This window comes from Pleurodeles waltl, chromosome 4_1 (genome assembly GCF_031143425.1).
Source record: "Pleurodeles waltl isolate 20211129_DDA chromosome 4_1, aPleWal1.hap1.20221129, whole genome shotgun sequence".
Taxonomy (NCBI): Eukaryota; Metazoa; Chordata; class Amphibia; order Caudata; family Salamandridae; genus Pleurodeles; species Pleurodeles waltl.
In genome coordinates this window covers 1022654602-1022676606 of record NC_090442.1, presented here as the reverse complement: position 1 = coordinate 1022676606, position 22005 = coordinate 1022654602, and the positions used below count along the sequence as shown (strand labels likewise).

General features: G+C 44.4%; 1 protein-coding gene across 6 annotated transcripts in view; it reads right to left on the bottom strand.

Annotated features, from left to right (window-relative positions):
- The window catches only part of LOC138288372 (uncharacterized), a 137475-nt gene that overhangs the window by 67822 nt on the left and 47648 nt on the right, over window positions 1-22005 (bottom strand). For all 6 annotated transcript variants that reach the window (XM_069229936.1, XM_069229939.1, XM_069229940.1 and 3 more), the window contains exon 2: window positions 11486-11573. In XM_069229936.1, the coding sequence (XP_069086037.1) occupies window positions 11486-11537 (52 nt within the window). In that variant the 5' untranslated portion in view covers window positions 11538-11573. The remainder of the gene's footprint in view (window positions 1-11485; window positions 11574-22005) is intronic.

Sequence of the window (22005 nt, the reverse complement as noted above, 5' to 3'; positions counted from 1 at the left end):
TGTCCACTTTGAAAATAGCTTATTGCCATTTTTACAAAGACTGTATATGATATTGCTTTTATTCAAAGTTTCTAAAGTATCTAAGTGAAGTACCTTGCATTTAAAGAGTTACTTCAAATCTTGAACCTGTGGTTCTCAAAATAAACTAAGAAATATATTTTTTTATATAAAAACCTATTGGCCTAGAGTGAGTCTTTGAATGTGTGTTCCTCATTTATTGCCTGTGTGTGTACAACAAATGCTTAACACTACCCTCTGATAAGCCTACTGCTCGACCACACTACCACAAAATAGAGCATTAGAATTATCTAATTTTGCCACTATCTTCCCTCTAAGGGGAACCCTTGGACTCTGTGCACACTATTTCTTACTTTGAAATAGTATATACAGAGCCAACTTCCTACACCAACCTAGGAAGATCACACAGGGTTGCCAGCAGCAAGACACTGGGGCACCATACAACATATCCAGAACACAATCAAAACCCAGGGAGGAGAGTTCCCCTCGATAAGCAGGGTCATTGCACCAACCACTGAACTATTCATTAACGACAATTAATTGGAAGCAGCGAAGATCCACCACTCCTGGGACACCATTGTACAGAGACTGCTGCCCGTTAGGAAACACTACCTGGGAGCGACCGTTCAACCAAAGAAAAGAGCAGAGGGTGGAATTAGGTGCATGAAACCAGCTCGGAGGGGGAATCGAGAGAGAAACTGCTGAAATATGTTTAAGAAGCAAGGAAGAATCATCATCTTATATATGTTTAAGAAGCAAGGAAGAATCATCATCTTGAAAAGGGTGATGTGGCACATCACGTGCAAGGGAAGCTGCAACCAGGTCTAGAGGTCACTTTTCATTCGGAAGACTAATGGGGTCAGGTTGAGGTATCTTGTAAGATCCGGAAGGAGGGAGATGTGAAACCCCAAATACTGGAAGGAAAGGCGTTGCACTGGAATACCGGAGTGCCAGAGGTGAGTGCTGACGTCGCCTCCAATTGGGACCAATAAAGATTTGCAGCTATTCACTAGGAGGCCAGAGGCTTCACCAAATAGTGTAAGAATTTCAAGGCAATGGGGCCCCAAAGAGTGGGGGGCTGCCAGGAACAACAAGAAATCATCGGCGTAGAGAACAATCATCTCTTCCTGCCCTCTATCCCAACCCCACCCACTGAGTTGGGCTTCACACCGGATGAGCCTTACCAAAGGCTCAATTGTGAGGGCAAATAGTAATGGGGACAACCCTGGTGCGTACCCCTCTGGATAGGAAAGCGCTCCGAAAAAGATCCTTTGCCCGAGGATGACAATAAAGGGCACTAATAAGGCACTGCATGCACTTTCCCAGGCCAGCCCTCTCAAGGGTTGCCTCAAGAAAGGACCAATCCACTGTGACGAATGCCTTCCCAAAGTCTAGAGGAAGCAAAGCCACCGGGGGTGGGACATACCCAATCTGGACATGCCACCTGAACCCTTCAAATGCAGTTTCTTGTTCTACATCCAGGCATTAAGCTGCACTGGTTGTGATGGATTAGGTGGGAGAGAGCAGATTTTAAATGGCCAGCCAGTATTTTAGCAAAAAGTTTGATTTCAGTGTTAATCAAGGAGATAGGCCTGTATGAGCAACACTTATCGGGAGGGTGTCCCAGTTTGGGAAGGACTACAATGGACGCAATGTCAAACTTAGGGGGATTGCACCCTGTTTGGCCACTTCAGCATAGACTTTGAGCAGGAAGGGGGTTGATTCTTTATAGAGCAGCATATAGTACTTGATGGGGAAACAGTTTGGTAAGTCTGTAAGGCTGACAGAGCAGAAGAAATCTTCTGTTCTGTGATAGGCTGGCCCAAATCCCCGGCAAGGGGGGAGGGAATAGTAGGCAGCGGAATGTCAAGCAGTAGTGGATGTATGACCTCTGGGGAAAAGCGGGGCAAGGTCTTTGAGAACAGAGGTCCCGATAAAAGGTCGCAAAGGGCTGCACAAGTTCATGGATCTGGGACAGGCAACAGACTTCCATTGTAGCAGGTAGGGTCTCATGAGTGGCTAGCCAGTAAAGAAGTTTCCCGGGCTTGCTGCTGGGCTCGAACGACTGTCGAGCGTCGTTGAGGGCCAATCTCCGCCTTTGGTACCTGGCCGCCAAGAATCGTCTTTCATGGTTGGGGCACAGCGGCCCAGTTCCTGCTGCTCCAGGGCATATACACAGGTCTCAAGGGCAGTGATCTGGGACATCTTTTTCTGTTCGCTCCTTTCACCATAGCTCGGATCACTGCTTTGCCAGCTTCCCATAGGGCGCCCGCCGAAGCAACCGAGCACTGGTTGGTTTCAAAGTAGGCCTGTATCTAAGATGCCGGGGAGACCTCAAATTTGGGGTCTGTGAAGTACCAGAATTAAGCGGCCGAACGGGCCTCGAAGTCTGGTCGCAACGCCAAACGTCATGGTAACATGGGCATGGTCTCATAGCCCCCTGGGAGGACAGCTACGCTGTCCACTTCGCATACATCTGTGGCTGGCAATAAGAAACGGTCAATAACAGAATCAGTTTTATGTACAGCTGAAGTATGGGTATATACTCGATCCTGCAAATGCTAGGTTCTCTACTCATCACAGAGCCTCAGTGTATCCATCAAAGCTGAGAGTTGGTGCACACAAGAGATGCACCCTGAGTGAGAAGGCCAGAAGCATCTAGGTCAGAGGTCTTCAAACTGGGGGGCCTCAAGTGATCCCGGGGGTGGGGGAGGTGTTAGGGGGCACCAGACCCTGGCGAAAAGCAGCATTATACAGATAACAGGCCTTTGCTTTAAGCAGAAGCATGTTGTTGCATTTTTAAAAAGGTAACAGTACTTAACTGCAATGTTTAAATAGGTCTAGACATATTTAAACATTGCATCTTTATAAAATAATTGTGAAAAATTCTGTGGGGTGCCCAGTGATTTTTATTTTTCAACTGAGGGGGCGCGGCATTAAAAAATTTGGAGACCAATGGTCTAGGTACTCCCATTGGCAGACCCGCAAGCAAGGCGGTCAGCGAGGAGTACATCCCTGTAGATCAAGAGAAAGGTGTAGAGACGGCCCTCAAGGAACCCCTCAACTGCCTCCTAACACCTGTGAGGATCTACGTGTGAATTTGATACAGTCAAAGGAAAATCCTTAAGGAATAAAATGGCCACAACCCGTGAACCTACACTGAACCCCGCATGGAACACCCTGTCATACCCACAGCATAGGAGAAAGGGACAGTGGGATCCTAGCAGGTGGGTTTCTAGAAGCATAAGGACCGCTGGTTGGAAACGTTTAGCAAAGTGCAGAACAGCTGTGCATTTGATGCAATCCAAGAGGTCATTCACATTCCAGGACATCAGTTTAAAAGAAGACATAGCAGACTAGGGTGGTCTTGTGGGCTAGCTCCAAGATGGACCTGATTCAGAGCATAGGCGTATGAACGTACAGTGGAGGTGCACAGGACCCAGAGGCCACACATGATGTGCAATGTGTGTGCTGCAGAGAGCTGTGGTGAATATGATACACAAAGAAAGGTACTACTCCTATAGAGAAGAAAACCACAGGTGGGACGCAAGACTCAAGAGGACCCATGGATTGCATTGTGGTGCCCTCACACACCCGAAGGGAAGTCATACTACATTAAAGGGCATGCTCCTCATAGGACCGATGCTGCAATGTCCTACTGGCTCCCAAAGGGTCACTTTGATGGAGGGCTTTTTAGTTGATGCCATCTAATGAGAGATGTTCAAGTGTGAAGGTGTCCATATGGGGCGGCTTAAGAGTGTAGGGTTAATATGTGCAAAAACTGAAAATTAAAACTGTCTACTCTTTACTTTTGGGATGCTCCTGACAGGATTAAAACACCATAGAAATGGTTGTGGCTACTGTGGGGAGTCAATGTACCCAAGTAGCCTAAATGCAAGAAAATAATAAGTGATACTGGGTCAACATGTTTCGTGCCTCTTAGGCCCAAGAAAATGGGTCAGTGGCTCTTCTTCAGGACCAAACATATAAGGATTACGTCCCCACACCTAAAAAAAATAAAACTGTGCGGTAGTGAAAGTAACCCCCTAAAAGGTAATACTTGTAATCTCATGGAATGGTGACATATATTAGTGTCCCATCTGCAATAGAAAAGAGAAAGAAAAACAATGATAAAAAGGTGACAGTATAAGCTCACCTTCTCCGCTCTTATTGGTTTGCCATCAAGTACCTACATACTATTCTAGTATAATTCCTAATATCTACAGTCCCTTTTTGAGTTTGCCTTGAGGACCCGATAGGCCCTACTTGAATTTTCAACACACACATGTGCCATCACAATTGCAATGACAATCTTTCCCCCACTTTAAGATGGCCGCCACTGCTCTTTGTATTTGATACCCATAAGTGCCCATGTTCATTCCCAGGGGCCCGCCACTGAATTCGCTGACACTGTTCACGTCTGACATTATGGGCCTCATTATGACACTGGTGGTCACTTGACTGCCAGGGCTACGGTCACGGTTGGACCGCCACCAAAGTGGCGGTCCGACCGAGAAATTACGTATGTGATGGAGCCGCCACGGTCCGACCGCCAACACTGCTAGGCTGCCACCAATTGATAGCCGGGCGGTCGTGGTGGTTGTAATCCGCCGGGGCAGCGCTGCCCTGGGGATTACGAGTCTCCTTTCTGCCAGCCTTTGCATGGCGGTGGCCTCGCCAAGCAAAGGGTGGCAGAAAGGGGCTGCCAGGGGCCCCTGCACTGTCCATGCACTTGGCAGGGGCAGTGCAGGGGCCCCCATGGACAGCCCCGTCGTGCTTTCCACTGCCTGAATTACAGGCAGTGGAAAGTGCGACGGGTGCTGCTGCGATTACGACCAGGCGTCAATGTTAAGGCCCTGTTTACGCCCGCCAGACCTGCGGTGAACTCCTAATAGGGCCGGCGGTGTTCTGGCCAATGCCGGTACAAGTTTGGCATGCGACCTCCACCGTCCGCCAAACTCGCAATTTAGGGCCTATGTATTTGTGGATTATACACTACCCACCTCAAACAACTAAGATTTCAACATATTGGCTCTCATATAACGCTTCCTGTTCTATCGTAAGATGGCCCTAGTTGCCTTATATAGACTTGCTCACTGACAATAGTTCTACCTTTATGTTCATTATTAAGGGAGCTTGACACTGACACTAGCCCTACGTTTATGTTCATGATTAGGGGAGTTTGACTGAGCTCCTAACAGACTTGTCAAGGATTACTACGCTATCTGTCCTTTAAAAACGGACTGCCCTCCCTGCTCAGTCTCCATTCCAAGCGAGCAGAGAAGGGTAGGTAAACCGCGGTCCTGACACTACAGATCTGTACGTAAAGCCTTACCTACGTGGCATACCTTACTACTTGGTATATAGTATATGACATCCCGTCTAATTATGTGTTTGTATGTCTTCTTTTAGCTAGCAGCTGGGCAAGCACCCTCACACCTAAAAAACTGCTGATGGCACAGATTATCCACTGTGTGATATTTGTACACTTTGGTGGCACTGTGCGTCTAAGATTGCAAATGGCCTTTTTGCTATATAATTATGATGTGGGTACGGTCATGTGGTCACTTGACTCTAACTTAGGGCAACTGATTAGTATTGTTTCCTGCACGTGCATGCCTGTTATCCTGGTATGATATACTGCAGTGGTTCCCAACCTTTTGACTCCCAGGGACCCCCAGTGAATCATTATTGGAATCCGGGTCCCCCGTCCCCCCACTAAGACATTACTGAAAGCTGGACAGAAGAGGAGGCATATAGTGAGCCTGGAAACCTAACAGCCCCCATCAAGGAAGACACCATGCCGGAGAAAATCATGTTAGGTGTAGCAAACAGTTACCTAGAGACAGAGACAGCCGGTGCAGCCACGGGAGCGCACATACACAGGACCAAAGTGGAAGGCCTCCCCCTCATGGGAATGTGATGGTGAGGCTCCGCTCAGTAGGCAGTCAATGCCAGCTATGCCAGAGGGAGGGGGCTCAGAGTATGAGCCCTAAGAGCCTTCCTAGCCCCATCACGATTATGCAGTTTGTAGGAACAGGTCTTCCACTTCTTTGGAGGCTTCCATGGGCAACCAGAGGTGCCCCGACGTAAAGACGTAAAATTCCAGTGGTTCTCTGTGAGTCCACGGGAGCACGTGGGTCCCTCCGCTCCTCAATCCACTCCAATACTTGCTTGGGAGTCTCAAAGCAAAGGACTTAGAGTTGAAGAGGACCGAAAGCTTTGCCAGAAAGAGGAGCATGTATTGGAGCTCAAGTGCCCGGAGCCTTTGCTTGAACACCTTGATGGAGCAATGGCACTGTTTGAGAGCCCTAGTACAGTCCGGAAATAACATGATACGCGTGTTCTAGAAACAGAGCTCGGACTGTCCTTGAGCCTCTTTAAGGATCGCATCTCTTTCCCAAAAGTTGAAGCCCTGGGCAAAAAGGGGACGTGCCGGGGCCCCAGAGATAGGGTGCTGAGTCAGGGATCAGTGGGCCCACTCCACCACAAACAAAGGCAAGAGTGATGACTCCAGGACCCATGAGCGAAATCAGCCTTCCAGAACTTTTTCAGCATCTCCACACCCTCAGAGAATCCCACTATGCGCAGATTACTGCAGTGAGAGCGGTTCTGTGCGTCCACCGTCCACTCCTCCAAGGCAACCCTCAAAGCCAGAAGTACGGCCACCTGCCGCTTCAGGATGGACACGTGTGATGCTATTGATTGTGTTTGACCAATGACTTTGTGTTTCACCACTGTGCATATTAGTTGCTCAATGTTCACCAGTAGCACATTACATGTTGTGTTCAGTTTAGCTGCCTATTGGCTTTAACACTGAGTTAGCCATTACATTCTATATTCAGTTTAGCTGCCTATTGGCTTTGACATGGCATTAGCCATTACATTTTGTATTCAGTTTAGCTGCCTATTGGCCTTGACATGGCTTTGACATGGCATTAGACATTACATTCTGTATTCAGTTTAGCTGCCTATTGGCTTTGACATGGCATTAGACATTACATTCTGTATTCAGTTTAGCTGCCAATTGGCTTTGACATGACATTAGACATTACATTTGATATTTAGGTTAGCTGCCTATTGGCTTTAACGTGGGGTTAGCCATTGCAGTTGAGACATTGCAGATGAGCTGTGTTTTTCCAGGCTGTGTTTTTCCACATGGTAGACCAAGCAGTGTTTTTCACACCAGACCTTAGCTGATAAGAGCACGTAGATTTTGTGTTTACCTCGCAATCCAGTCTGAGAACGATTGAGCTCGGGAGAATTGGCCACTCTCCAATTTTCTTCGGTTCTCACACTGAGTTTGCTTTTAAGGATGACTCTGGGCTACAGCAGGGGTAGATTGAATCTGCTTGACTTCAGACAGGAACGGAGACGTCAGTTGCCTGTCTCCAGTTTGGGTAGAGAATCTCTTTCTCACAGTTGACCGGAGTCATCAACTTGCAGACCCCAGAAAGATGAAGCTGAGCTATAGGCCCTACGGTGATGAATTTTGACTTTTATGCTTTGCTTTGAAGTTATGCTATAATATAATCACATATATTTGCTGTGTACATTGCAACTGAGAAGTACTTTGTTATATTTTGCTTTCATTGCTGCGACTACTTTTGAACGTGTGCTTCCAATCTACTAATTTCGTCTCTCAGGAACCTAATAATAACAATAAATGTCTTCTTTAAACTCAGAAGTGCATTCCAGAGAGGTTCTGTAAGCTCGGTTATAAGATAAGAGCAGGAAAGCAGAACAACACGTCATGCTCCACAGAGGACTCCCAGCCCTCGGCTTCACGCACTCTGGCAGTGACACTGCGCAGATCCTGGAGTAGGAGTGCCACATCCATCTGGACCTTGCCAACCATATTGTAAAGAACCACAATGTCCTGTATTTTCCAGAGCCACAATATCCTGTATGGTTTTAAGGATAGTGCCCAGATCAGGATGAGCGTGTCTCAGAGAGTCTGCCATGCCACAGGGGCCCCTCAGAGCCTCCGGGCAGCGCATGTGATGTAGTAAGGTGGTCTATTTTTGTCTGGGCTCGGGCAGACGCGGGCCATGTCTTTACCTATAGCAAGTGGTATCAAGAAGCCAAGTCCAGTGGATGAAGAAAAAGAGAGGGCCCACCTACCCAGTAGGCAGTACGAGCAGCTGGATGTGACAGGTGCCAGAACACACGGGGTGCAGTGGCAGGAGGATGAAATACAGGAATGGCCCTCTTTGGCACACTTGCCTTGGGGCAGCACAAGCAGCCAGGAGGCCCTCAGGAGCTGGCTGGTTTCAGGGTGGAACAGTTGCTTGGGTCCTCAAGTCAGTCAGAGCAGGGCCCCCGAGCAAAGAAGGTGTTCCCCTAAGGTGCAGGAAACCCATGGCTCAGGGCGTCACCATGAAGGGGGGGTATCCAAAGAAGTCTGATCAGGGGAGGACCCCGCTGTAGGAGGATCAATATGTCCCCCACAGCCCTGTCAAGTATAGCAGTGCGAAGCAGGTGTCAGATGGGCTCCGGAAGGCGGAGCAGGGCCTTGATGGGTGCCCGGGGAGGCCCAGGCTCACCAAGCCCACAATTCACCAGCAGGCCCTCACGCAGTGGAGTGGCCGACAGTCCTCTTTCAAGCTGCAATGTTATGTCCTCAGGCAACCCCACCCTGTTGTCTTCCTTCATCCTGTTCCTCTGCAGGGTGCTCCAGCATCCACTGCCAATTCAGGGGCCTCAATACAAGTTATGCAGTGCAGCCGCTGCCCTGACAGCCACAAAGGACATTTTCCCCAGGGCTGGCCCAAGTCCACCTAGGGCCCCGCACTCAGGGCCGGGAGATCATCCTTGGGCAGATATGGCCAAGGATCAGAGAGGACTGGGTTGCATCCACTTGGTCTCTCAGGGCCCGAGCTGTGGCCATTTCAGACAGCTGTCAGCAGCTGACTGCCTTTCTAAACGTGCCCATTTCCGGGCCTAGGGCGACTGCGTCTCCTCTCGCCAGGCTGGCCTCTGTCTGCCACCAGCAGGCCGTAGCATCCATCCCTAAGTCCTCCAGCCTGGTCTCACAGCATTACTGCTACCCCGATCCCGACGGTCCCAGCCCAAATAAGAGCTTCAGCGGCTGGCAGGGAATGGTTGGGGAGGGGGTGGACAGCGGGGTCCTGAAAAGTGCTTTCACCAGCCAGGACTGCAGCATATAATAACATGGGTCATGAGCTGCATTTATCTGCGACCACCATCTTGGCTGCCTCGACCCACACCCCCTTGCTGAACTGTATTGCTGGCTTTTAAACTCAGCACACTGGTACACTGCTGTCCAGTGCCTAATGTATGTGCACTGACCCCCTATGTTCATGGTATATGGTGTCCCAAAATACACCCATGGCTCGGAAAGTTAAAAGTCACCTATGGACTACAGCACTACTGTACCATCCACTAGTGTGAGAAGACAAGCGTGACTCATGGACTGCCACTGCAGCCTAGCAAGTGCAGATTAAAACTACAACCTGACCTACTAAAATGATCCTTTTGGACAGGAAAACACCTGCTGTTTAAATAGTAATGTCACCTCTCTGTAGATCATGTAGCCAACCAGGCAGGGTGCATGATAATTAAAAGTAGGACACGTAGAAAGGTATTTTGTTCCTTTCACAGGAAGACCACTTGGGCAATGTTCACAAACGTAATTCACTTCTAAGGGACCTCTTCTGTCACACAAAAATGTAGTTCACATATGAGAAGGCCCTCTCTTTTGTCCTACCAGCCAGGCGGACACCAAACCCAATCGGGTAAAAGTGATCAACGGAGGAGGGGACTGCTCACTATCCTGGCTGTAGTACTGAAGGATTGTCTGCAGTGGGGCACACAAACTGTTTAAAAAGAGGGAAGGGTTACCCGAGGAACTTTTATCCTAGCGATTAGTGAGGGGACAGTAGTCCCTTCCTCTCACCAACTAGTGCTAGGCATAAATGTGGCAGCCATGACACCTTCTTCAGAACACTGAGGAAGAACAGAAGAAGGATTACACCTGCTGTTTGAGACCTGAGAAAAGACCTGAAGGACTGGACCTGCCCACACTTGTACTCAGCACAAATAAGTGGAATCCAGTGGTCAGCTGGCTGACCTTCTGTGGAAGTTACAGAACCCCAATAAGCTGCAAGTGCCTACCTGACCTGTACCAACTGAGTATGTCCTGTACCCTGCCAGTGGCCTCTGTTAGAGTCAGTCTTGATCCCCAAGTGTGGTTCCTGATGGCCTGAGACCTAGAATTTATCTAACTGGACTTCTCCTAACATTCCTAAAAACCTGGGACTCAGAACACGTTTGGATTTGAAGACCTCCAGAGTACTAAGACAAGCTTCCAAGCACATCCACTCAAAGTGCGTGGACACTGGGCTGAAGAAAAAGGTTTTCCCACTTGGCAAATCAGATTCAGCAGGGCCTTGACGAGAAGGTATCTGACCTCGTGGAGCCCTCTTCGGATACAGCCCGTGGCCTTGACCCACTGGACGATTCAGAACTCTGAAAAAGGCAGTAGGCGTAAAGGTAAATATCCTGACCGGGTGATTGTGCTAAAAGTATCTGACCAGCAAGAGGTCTTCCCTGGTTGCGAAATTCAAATGTTTCTGCTCTCATCTTTTCCCACCATAAGTAAAGGCTTCACCAGGACCATGTACAATGCTGATCAGTCTTCTTGGAGCCCTCCATAGATATAATCTGCTTGCCCTACTAAAAGATTTTGACCTCCCAAAAAAAAAGAAAAGAAAAAGACTGAGCCCCATGGTAAAACCTCCAACCAGGTCTAACCTGGTTGGTGTATCCAACCCGCCCTCCATCGTAGACGGCCTGAAACCGTGCATAAGTCTTGCTGTACTGCGACCATTGCTGCTCTGTGCTTTTTGGTGCTATTATTATTTATACATTGGAGTGGGATTTTTACTGTGCTGTGTTTTTGACTTTTTAACTGTTTTGGTAGTATTAAATAATTTTGACATTTTCTTCAAGTTAAGTCTGACTGCTCTGTGCTATAGCTACCAAGGGCTAAGCTCAGGTTTAAATGACTGAAACCTTTTGCTGGGTAAATGATAGAGCTTTATTACCGCAGCTAATAAATCACTTTCTTACACTGTTTCTTTGACCTTTCATATCACTGTGTTTAGTCATCTAGTCATGAACTGAATGGCAAATAGATGCTACTGGATTGCCTTCTTTACATTCTATCAAAGCTTACTTTCACAAAGCAGGGAGTCTGAGGAGAAATGACCCCCTACAATTTTCAGCTCTGTCAGGGGCCAAATAACAATTTAGTAATTATTGAAGCATATGGTTTACCTAACAATAGAATGAATGTGATCATGCAAAGCACAGTCCAATTCTTACATTATCACCAACAAGAGTTCTGACTCTATCTCCTCACAAGTTCACTCAAAGCACATTTGCTACAACACATTAAACCAACAGCATTTACTAAAACTCAGTTGTGGGAAATGAAATGTACCTGAGCCAGGAGTTGTACTAACTTCTCTATCTTCTGGGCCATACGAATCCATCACTCGCCTCTGACTCTTGTACTGCCTTTAGCCCACCTGTTGGAGAAGATGAAGCACTTAGTAAGTGGTACTCCATTGTAAGCACCATATTCTGTACATCTGTTGTTAAAAACTAAAATAATTTATTAACAAGTACTCAATTCATGGTACACTTTTAGAAGGTTTATTGGAAAAGAAAAATTCTGTAGTAATTGCTAGTTGGCTTGGAATCAATTTCCAATTTCAGAATACCCCCTGGAGAAGCCAAGGCTTTTAGGGCCTGATGTACTAAACAGTGGTCGCAAAATACAGGTCACAATATGCAACCAGAGTGGCACATAGCGAACCAATCTATATACTAATAGGTTGGCGTGCAAAACATTAAATCGTAATGGGTCGCAAGTCGACCTACCTCATGAACAATAATGAGTAAGTTGATGTGATTCACTGCCATTACTGGGATGGTTGCCAGCAAGCTACCATGTTTGGAAATGCTTTTAAGTAGAGCACATTTTTTAAATGCATCCCGTATTCCTTAAAGGAAAACATGGTGGGTGTACAACAAAAATGAGGAGACCCTAGATTGCAGCTGGCACTGGAAATTCCAGGTTAGCAATAGTTTCATTCAAACATTCTATTGTTATAATTTATGTATTTTTTGTAATTCTGCCTTCACAGATCTCAGACTAGTTAAGGATCAGCTTACTAACAGAAGCTCACTTTTTCTACTATACTTCCTTCACACATTGTTAAGGAAAATGGCTAATTCTCCTGTACATAAACTAACTTTCTCTTAATGACCAGAAAGAAATTATGTCATCCTGAGCTTTCTTGTTCTCAACCCTGCTAACATCAATGTGGATCTCAAAAACTGAAGATAATTAGTGGCTGTGTATTATAATGGTGCGCACTTCCAAATATATATATATTTTTTTACTGGTATACGTATCCTAAACAGTAAATGTTATTAACAATTCAGCATATACAATGTAAAGAGTGCCAGAGTGGCTCCACACCCAGCCACAGGGTGTGTAGGTTGTGATCCAAGAGGTCCACAATGAATGAATGAAGTAGAAAGAACCACGGCACAAACAAGCATTCCAAATATTAGTCCTTTATTCTTCTTGGGTATTCATTGAATACAGCAATCGCTATACCGTTCCATATACATACAGCCGACGCATGTTTCATCGTAACAACGACTTTTTTAAGGCTGTGAAACAATATCCAAAACACATCATAGTAAGCCAATAGTTCCAATGTCTAGTATAAGATCTTTGCCATCACCAAAAAAGATATCCCTATCTCTGTGTGAGGTGAGTTAGCAGATAGCTAATTGGTGCTTGTCTAAATTACTAGAAATGGGTAATAAACATGCTACACAGGTGTTGCACATGGATAGAGGTTTCCGGAGTGAATTGTTATAACACCCAGTGCAGAGAATTGTAAAGATACATATCAATGACCATAGTGATAAGAGTACGAGAGAGGGAGAGAGAAGATATATGAAAGCAAAAACAAAACCACCAGAGGTTGCAATGGAGAACATACCTTATTGATACAATGTAAATTATTAGATCTGTATCACAATACAACCATCTTGTATCACTCGAAGTAGAAATTCCTTTCACATATAGGGGTATATCGATTTATGTTTAGCGGTACACCTTGAAAATGAGTCAAGGCTCGTACCTGAACCGTGATAAGTCCAAACTCGGAAAGGAAAAGGATCAAGAAGACAGCTCAGTGCCAAGTACTAATAAGGTTAGTAATAAGGATAGTAACGTAATGTACAATGGAGATCTAGATGCAAGTGGCATATCATTCTATGTCTCAGGGGATAATGTATGTGTTCATACTCGGAAGCACCAACCTGTTAATATGGGTGTCTGCACGGAGTGAGATAAAACAACTTTCTCAAGGCTCAAAGATTAATCGCAACATAGCATATTGACCCTATACCTACACATAGGAAATACTTACGTGAGGTGATAGATAGATTACCACATATAGAGAAAGTAATTACATAAGAATTACATCACCATAGTATGGAGTGTCAACTATTTGCCGCCACACATATCTGTCAGTGAACAAGAATAATTTGGAAGATATAAACCGCATATTGCAAAAGCGGTGAGAAATGAAGACACTGAGGTTTATATTTGTTACCTACTTTTGTAACAATATCTGACGTCACAATCAAACTGTAAACATAATAGAGTTTGAAGCTTCATATAATCGATAAACAAACAGACAAAACTGTTGGTGAGCCATATCAATCTCAAAAACGCCAAACCGCATGCTGAAAAATGCGGAGAGAAAGGAGAAGAAGGGCACTATGCTATTCAACTCATTGTTGTATTTAGTTCCGATGTCGGGCAAATCTAAGGCTAAGTAAAATAGCTAAGCGGCAGAAAGTATGGTTGCATAGTCAAAGACTTCTAACGATTGCTAAGCGGCAGAGAGTACGATTACAAGATCAATGTGATGTGGAGATGGAATCTTACCCGTAGTGTGTTCGGTCTCGTCTATTGTTTTGAGTAGTTTAGAACACTCGTGCTGGCTTGGACCGGCATTAATAGTTTAACGAGCATTAGACAAGAAGGAAGGACAAACAGATTCTCGATCTCAGTGGCGGCCATCTTAAAATGGGCAGCCAACAACACACTTAGGTGGAAATCAATGGTGGAAAGTCTAAATATATAGCAATTTGTCAAGGATATGAATTAGAAATATGGAAATGTGAGAAAAGTGAAAACGTGAAACCGTGGACCCAAAGAGAAACACCAAAGTGTGACCCACATACTTAGATGACTTACGATCTATACTTATGTACTCGAGAGTACACACCATGACATAAGGGCGATTGTTGATAGTCAAACATAAACATAAACATTGCTAAACTATTATCAATATAAAGAAGCAATATGTCCACTTGTGCCATGTATGGTCATTTAGTCCAAATACATAGTATTAAATTTCATTATAGTACATCATATTTAGAAGAGTCATATCTAACATACAGAGCTTGTGTTGATGAGATCTTAAAAAACAGTGTGTTGTACATAAGTTAAATGTGAATTTAACACAACATACTTTCTAGCACAATGTTATATACATTATTGTTTGGAAAGGCTACCAAGTACCAATTACAAGAAAACATGTAAATCTTTTTCCTTATTTAGCCCCTCCTCCACTGCCCGGAGCCTGATTGTCCATCTGCTTTCCAGCTGTCTAAGCAGTAGTGTTTTGTTGCCACCCCTTGGGCAACCACCCAGAGTGGCAATACCATGTGTTTTGATGTTGTGTAAGTCCCAATGTGGATCTCATTTTGATCCGTTGCCACACATATAGAAATACAACAAATGGGACACAAAGCCACAGAACATAACCCATGTAACCTATCTTCTATTACAATAAAATAACAAAGGTAAATATACTAGGCCTACAAATCTAAAACTAAACACACACCTGCATATATGCAATTCATATGCAAGGAAAATGCCATGGACTCTTGACATCTCTAAATAGCGTGGTCTCTGATCCAAGTCAAAAAGGAAGATCTTCGTGGAGTCATTCTTAAGTCATCTGATAACTTCAACTGGGCTATCCCTGTAACTCTCTGAGGAAGTCACCCAAGTCATCCTGCTGAAGTATGTATATGGGGCAAAATATTTAAATGAGATCACTCTGGAGTCCTCAGGAAAACGACTCCAGGATGATGCTGTGATTACTTCAAGGTGATGACAATTTACCACTACACAGTAGGCCTGTGATTACTTCCGTTGAAAACGTGATGATCTTTTACTACTCCAGGATGATTTCCTGATTACTCCAGGTTAAGCCTGTATTACTTCAGGATTATAACTTGAAGACTGCAGGATGAGGCTTTACTACCCTTGGATGATCTCAGGATGACTTAAGGATGATGGGGTATTTATTACGCTTTGATGATCAAACGATGACTTCCGGATGAGGTTTCATTATTCCAGGATGGTAACAAGACGATTTCAGGATGAGGCTACTATTCCTGTAGGATTGTGCCCTGCTAAACTGAACAATAAGAACGCTGTTTTTTTTTTCAGTTGCTTGAAGAATGGTTCATGGGTGCACTACAACTGCTATACAGGCAAGCTACAGAAAGGATGGGTTTCTGCTTGAATATGAAAAAAACACCCTTGTAAGTCTGCCCGCGCTAACCGCACCAAAACAATTGTCCAAGAAGGCAGGGCTACCCTTGTTATTGTAAAAAGGCCTCCAGAAGTCAATCAGAAGATCTAACAATAGTGACCATACTGACTGGTTGATGGCAGCCAATCAGATGTGCTAAAACAGCGAGCAGCTCAGTTTAGGGCAGTTCAGTAGTACTGATTAGTTTGAGATTCCATTCACTATGGTTCTGTCTGTGCCTAGTAGTCAGGTAAGCAATCTTGCTGTGCTTCATGGGTCAGTATATCATTGTTTTCTCACACTTTTTCTGTGCTTCCTAAATGGAGGAGGATCCAGGAAATGGCATGCTTGCATCAATCATGAAAAATTCTGATGAGAGGTGTAGAATATGTTTGTATTACTAGAGGACAAGTCCTATTTCAGAGTGGACTATGACTACTCGCTTTCCAATACACCTTAAAATCATGGAAGTAATGTTAAGCTTAGTACACAGTATAGAGAACAATAAACCCTGCAATGTCACTTCTGCACTCCTTTTAATTCTGCCTCCTCTCTACATCTAGATTTTGGTCTGGGACATCTTCTGAATAGTAGGTGGGATGCAGGTGTTAATGAGTAACTGAATGTGAGAAGACAACAGATGGAGAATTTGTGATGGGGAAATCAAGGTATGTGTAAATGTAGGAAAGGTGTGTTATGATGAACTCTAGATGAACCCTGTAATTGTGCTATGTTATACTGTGAATGGTCAAGTTGAAAACTGCAGTTGAATGGTTATGAGACTAATGTTAAAGGTGGGTGATTGGTATTGTGGTGCTGAGTGGTTACCAGTAACTGATGGGAAGTGGTTTAATGAATTGCTGTCAGGGCAAGTCACAGATGCAGGAGGAAAGAAAAGAGAGTGAGAAAAATGTTTCTTCATGGGGAGGGAGATTTGGACACTGATTGGTTAATTGCTGTAAACAGGGAAGGAGAGGTCTCTCTTCGCAGATATGAGCGTATATCCAGACCTGACTTTGTTTAAGTTGACAGGTTTAAATCATATTAGGAAACAGGCCAAGCTCCGGTACAGGGATGTGCTGGTAAAAATAGCAGACCACATGTTGATTAAGAAATTAATTGGAAACATCGACATGTTGTAAAGGTTTGGTCCTTGGTGGACACCGAAGCGGAGGCCTCTCTATTATATAGGAATCCGAAAAAGTTTACAGGTGAGTGCTACACCATCACAGGGTTGGGTGAAAAGCAAACCCCCGCAGTGCAGACTAATGTTCAAATGAAAATAGGGAGTACATCAAAAAGAGAATATACTGTTTTGATTGTGCCTAGACTATATATTGGGAACCGACATTCTGAAGGGGATGACTTTATACTTGGATGATGGCTGTTATCAATCTGGATCAGAGCGAAAGTAAAACTATACATGAATGTATAGAGGCAGTTGTGGTGGCTCCAGTCACCACTAAATGGAACAACACTCTGTGGCCCGAATTGAATAAATATATGCCCCCTCTGACTGCTGCAGTACCTGACACCTTCCCTTTGATTAAGAGGATACAAAAACATAAAGGGACCTGGTATGCAACTACTGATATTGCTAATGCTTTCATTTCCATTCCATTGGCCCCTGAAAGTCAGGAGCAATATGCTTTTTCGTGGAAAAGCAGACAATTCAAGATGTTAAGGCTCCCCCAGGGATATGTACATAGCCCCACCGTCTGGTGACACAACACCTGGATGAAGTATCTGTCATTCCAGGGGTGCAAATGTCTCATTATATTGATGATGTGATGATTCAGGGAGAGACACAAGAACAGGTGCAGACTCAGTTGGACAGGGTTGTAGAACTTTTGCAGAGCAAAGGGTGAATGGTCAAGACCCAAGAACCCTCTCAAAATGTGAAGTTTCTAGGAATCCAGTGGAATCAGGAACATAGGGAAGTGCTGCCACAGGCAAAACAACAGATATTAGAATTTGCCGTACCCTGTAATAAGCAGGAGAATCAGTGATTCACTCGGTTGTTTGGCTTTTGGAGGCAGCATATCCCTCACTTGAGTCAGATTTTGTCCCATTTGTACATGGTGACTCGAATGAAACATGAGCTTGAATCGGGAAAGCAGCAGCAATGTGAGTTTGAATTGGCAAAGGAGGCCATTCAACAAGGTTTAGACTTATGGCCAGTACAGGAAGGATACATGTAACCGTTCAGGGGCAATATGCAAATTGGAGTATGTGGCAAAAACAAGGAAGAAAGAGGGTACCCATGGGCTTTTGGACCAAAAAGTGACCAGATGTTGGAAAGCGATATACTCCCTTTGAGAAGCAGTTACTAGCACATTACTGGGCTCTAGTGGATACGGAGCAAATGACCCTAGGTCACAATGTAATTCTGAGACCTGAGATTCCAATCATGCAGTGGATGATGAATTCACCTAAAACTCACCAGATAGGGTATGCAAAAGATGCCAGTGTAATTAAGTGGAAATGCGTGGTACAAGACAGGGCCCGAGTGGGACCAGCAGCAACAGCAGCCCTGCATGAACAGGGGACACAGGCCCCAGTGCAGGAGGATGAGAGAGTGCAGGAGATACCAGAGATAAAAGAATCACCCGTTAGGTGGGGTGAGCCATTTGAATCATTATCCCCTGAGAATAGGAAGCATGTATGGTTCACCGATGCTTCAGCCAAGTATGTGGGGCCCAAAAGACATTGAAAGGCAGTGCCATATAACGCAGTCACCAAGAAGTTACTTTCCACTACAGGAGAAGGAAAGAGTAGTCAATATGCAGAATTGTATGCTGTATCAGGCACCGAAACAAGAATTGCCTGGGACCTGTCACATTTATATTGATTATTGGTCTATTGCCCATGGGTTAGCCACCTGGCTTCCCACATGGCATGCACACAACTGGCAAATACATTCAAAGGAGGTCTTGGGTAACGAGCTGTGTAGGAAATTTTAAATTAATGTACCATTACTGTATATCATGTAGATGCCCATTGTCCCACTGATTCACTAGAACATGGGTACTCGCAAACATTTTCTCAGGGGCCAAAAAGTTTGGTCTGTGATGTGCCTGGGGGCCGCATTGATGCCAGGGCAGTGGCGGTTGGGTGGGGTGGTTAGGGGGATTGGTGGCAAGGTAGGTGTAGGGGAAGCAAAGGATATACATTTAGTGGCTGAAATAAACAATAGGAAACCAGAAAACCTGGAATTAATCCCAGCTTACCCACTTTTCCAAATTGTGTGATCCTAGGCAATAGTTTAATCTCACTTTCCCTCCTTTTTCTGCATTATCACATTTAAGAGGACCTCGAAATACATGGTGTGTGCTGCACAAAACCTGCTTCTATATTTGATTTATTAAACTATAATTTTGTTAATGTATGATAGGAACCCAGGCCACCCATAAAGTGCACATACCAAGTGACTTGCCTCTTTAATTTACTATTGGTGGTGTAAGGGGAAGAATTAATGTTTCCAAATTTATGGTTGAAAACTATCACTTTTAAATGAATACATCTCAATGCACTGATAAAATAAATTGTACTAAGGCGAAAAAGTTCGGCATGTTAACTACATACACTTTTTTAATTTTGAAGAGACTGTCTTAGTTTTACACTTATGCTGCAAGATGTCTTTAAAAAAGAAGGCATTTCTAAAGTTAAGTGCAAGAGTCCCTAGTTACTTCCTTTCTTTAACACCAATTAAGTTTGAAATAAATGATTGTGTGTCTATTTAATATTTTTATTGTTAGTGTGGTGGAGTAAAACAGCTGCCCAGTGCTCCTGTTCCCTAAGGGGCCGCATGTAAAGGTCAGAGGGGCCGCATGAGGCCCGTGGGCCGTACTTTGAGTATCCAGGCACTAGAACAAAGGTTTAATTCCCTTGCAGACGATAAAGCCAAAATCTCAGAGGCAGAAGTGGTGACACAGGATTCTGACTTAGTGGGAATAGCTAAACGGGCACACCAAAAATGTGGACATCTAGGAGAAAAGGCCACTAACAGGAGGGCAGAGATTAGAGGGATGCACATTCCTATAGAATTGATCAAAACAGTCATTCTTCAATGTCAACATAGACAACAGTGATCTGTCCCACAAACTGTCAGAAGTCAGTTGGGGAGAGGGAAGTTGCCAGGGCAGACATGGCAGATTGATTACATTGGGCCACTACCGAATAGTCGCAGGTGTCAATACGCCAGCACAGTGGTGGACACTTATTCTGGCTATTTGATTGCAGTCCCTTGCAAACGTGCTACCCAGTTCAACACTATCAGAACTCTGGACTTGTTAATGTTGTATTACGAAGTCCCACTCCAAATCCAAATTGACAACAGGTCACATTTTAAAGGTAAATTGCTGCAAGACTATTGTTCACAATATTAAGTGGATTGATCACATTCCATATTATCCACAAGCTGCTGGATTGATTTAGAGAATGAATGGCTTATTAAAATCCCAATTACAAAAACTATTTGATAGAACTTTGAGAAACTGTAGAGTGCATTTAAATGAGGCCCTCCAAATTGAGAATAATAGACCTTTGACAAATGCATGTGAATAGTGACCCCAGTGTTACGGATACAACCTCATGTAGCAACAAACACCATCATGTATTAGCAAATAAACCAGGAGCTTTAGCTCCCTACCGAGCAACACCAGATTCTGCAGGCCTACATTTGCATGGTTTGAAAATGTACAGATTGAAACCACGAGACATAGTACTTCTTGAAACAGGTGTTGGAATACAACTTCCCCTGGAGCATTTCCGATTGATTGCTCCTCAATCTGGCTTGGCACTTAAAAGTATTCAGGTCTTGGGGTGAGTGATCAATGCAGACTACCAAGGAAAACTTACGTTTATCCTTTTGAACAGTGGAGATGCTGATCTGATAATACAACTTGGAGACAGAATTGCTCAGATTATCATTATTCCAGTGTATAGAGCAATAGTTAAAAAAGGAACTACCCCAGACCTCCTTGCAGTGCGTGGGGAAGGAGGTTTTGGCTCAACTGACAAAACTCCGGGTACTAAGATGTGGGTAGAATCCCAAACTGTCCCCCTGAACCAGCAGAAGTTATATACAAATGGAAGCACGTACCAGCTGATAAATGTTATTTGTGAGAATGATCATACTTGTCTCTTTTACAGATCATACAGCAAGGTGTCTTTGTGTTGCCTGTGCTACCTGGTCAGTGTTTGGGCGTGTCTGTGTGGGGTTGGTAGGGACTGAAAGCCACAAGCCCTGACATGATTGACCGACCACGCCGATCGACACCTCTACTGCATCAGAATGAGAATGTTTGGAGCCACTTGGCACGTACTGTGCTGAGCAGATTGGATTTCTGCATGACCAATATGAAAAGTGCTGTTCATATTATCTCCACGTTTAGTCACCATACCAACACCTTGTTCTGTTTTTCTGCAAATCTTCAATGCAACCAACAAAGATGAACAGTAGAAGAAAAATGAGGTACTCACTCACCCCCTAGGAATATTGTAGGTTTTGCCAAGAGGTAACGGACAAAAGATGGTATAATATAACACACATGATTACTACCGGTGATGTCTGCTACAACTTAACTTGCAACACTTACAAAATCGAAAAATTTGCTCAAATGCGTCTTGAAGCAACAACAGAGTCTCCTGAAGAGATCCCGTGGGAACAACGAGTACTGTGTCAGCTTGGAAATTATAAGATTTGTAAAAACATGAATAATAGCATGTCTTGCCAACACATCGTGACTGCTGCTAGTCATGTCAAGCATGTTAAACTACAAGTGGAGTGGTTGTTCTCTTGTGGAAACACCACCTATATGTACATTCCTGCCAAAATAACTGGAGAACTGTGGGCTTTTACGAGGTTAGGACTTATGATGTCTCCATTTCACACTATCACATAAGCGACTCATAAGGGAAGCAGTTAAATTAAGTGAAGACTGTGACTCTGAAATTCAGTTATTATCTAAGTCAGAGAATGTAAGCTTAAGTATTTCTATAGTAGGAGTTCTGGATTAGCTACTTATAACGCTCAGGTTATTAACAAGTTTGCATGTTTAATGGTCAAGAGCATTAATCATACCTCCACTGCTTTGTCTGAATTGTTGTTAGGTATACGAGGCACTAGAAAAACTTCATTGCAAAACGAGGCAGCCATTTAATACTTGCTCCTGAAGCATGATCATGGCTGTTCAGAATTTGAGGATATGTGCTATTTAACTTGTCAGACCATTCCATCCCTCTCCAGTCTCATATTAAAGCTTTGCATGAATTGGTGAAGGGAGTAAAACAAGATGTAGCTAATGGGTGGTGGGAC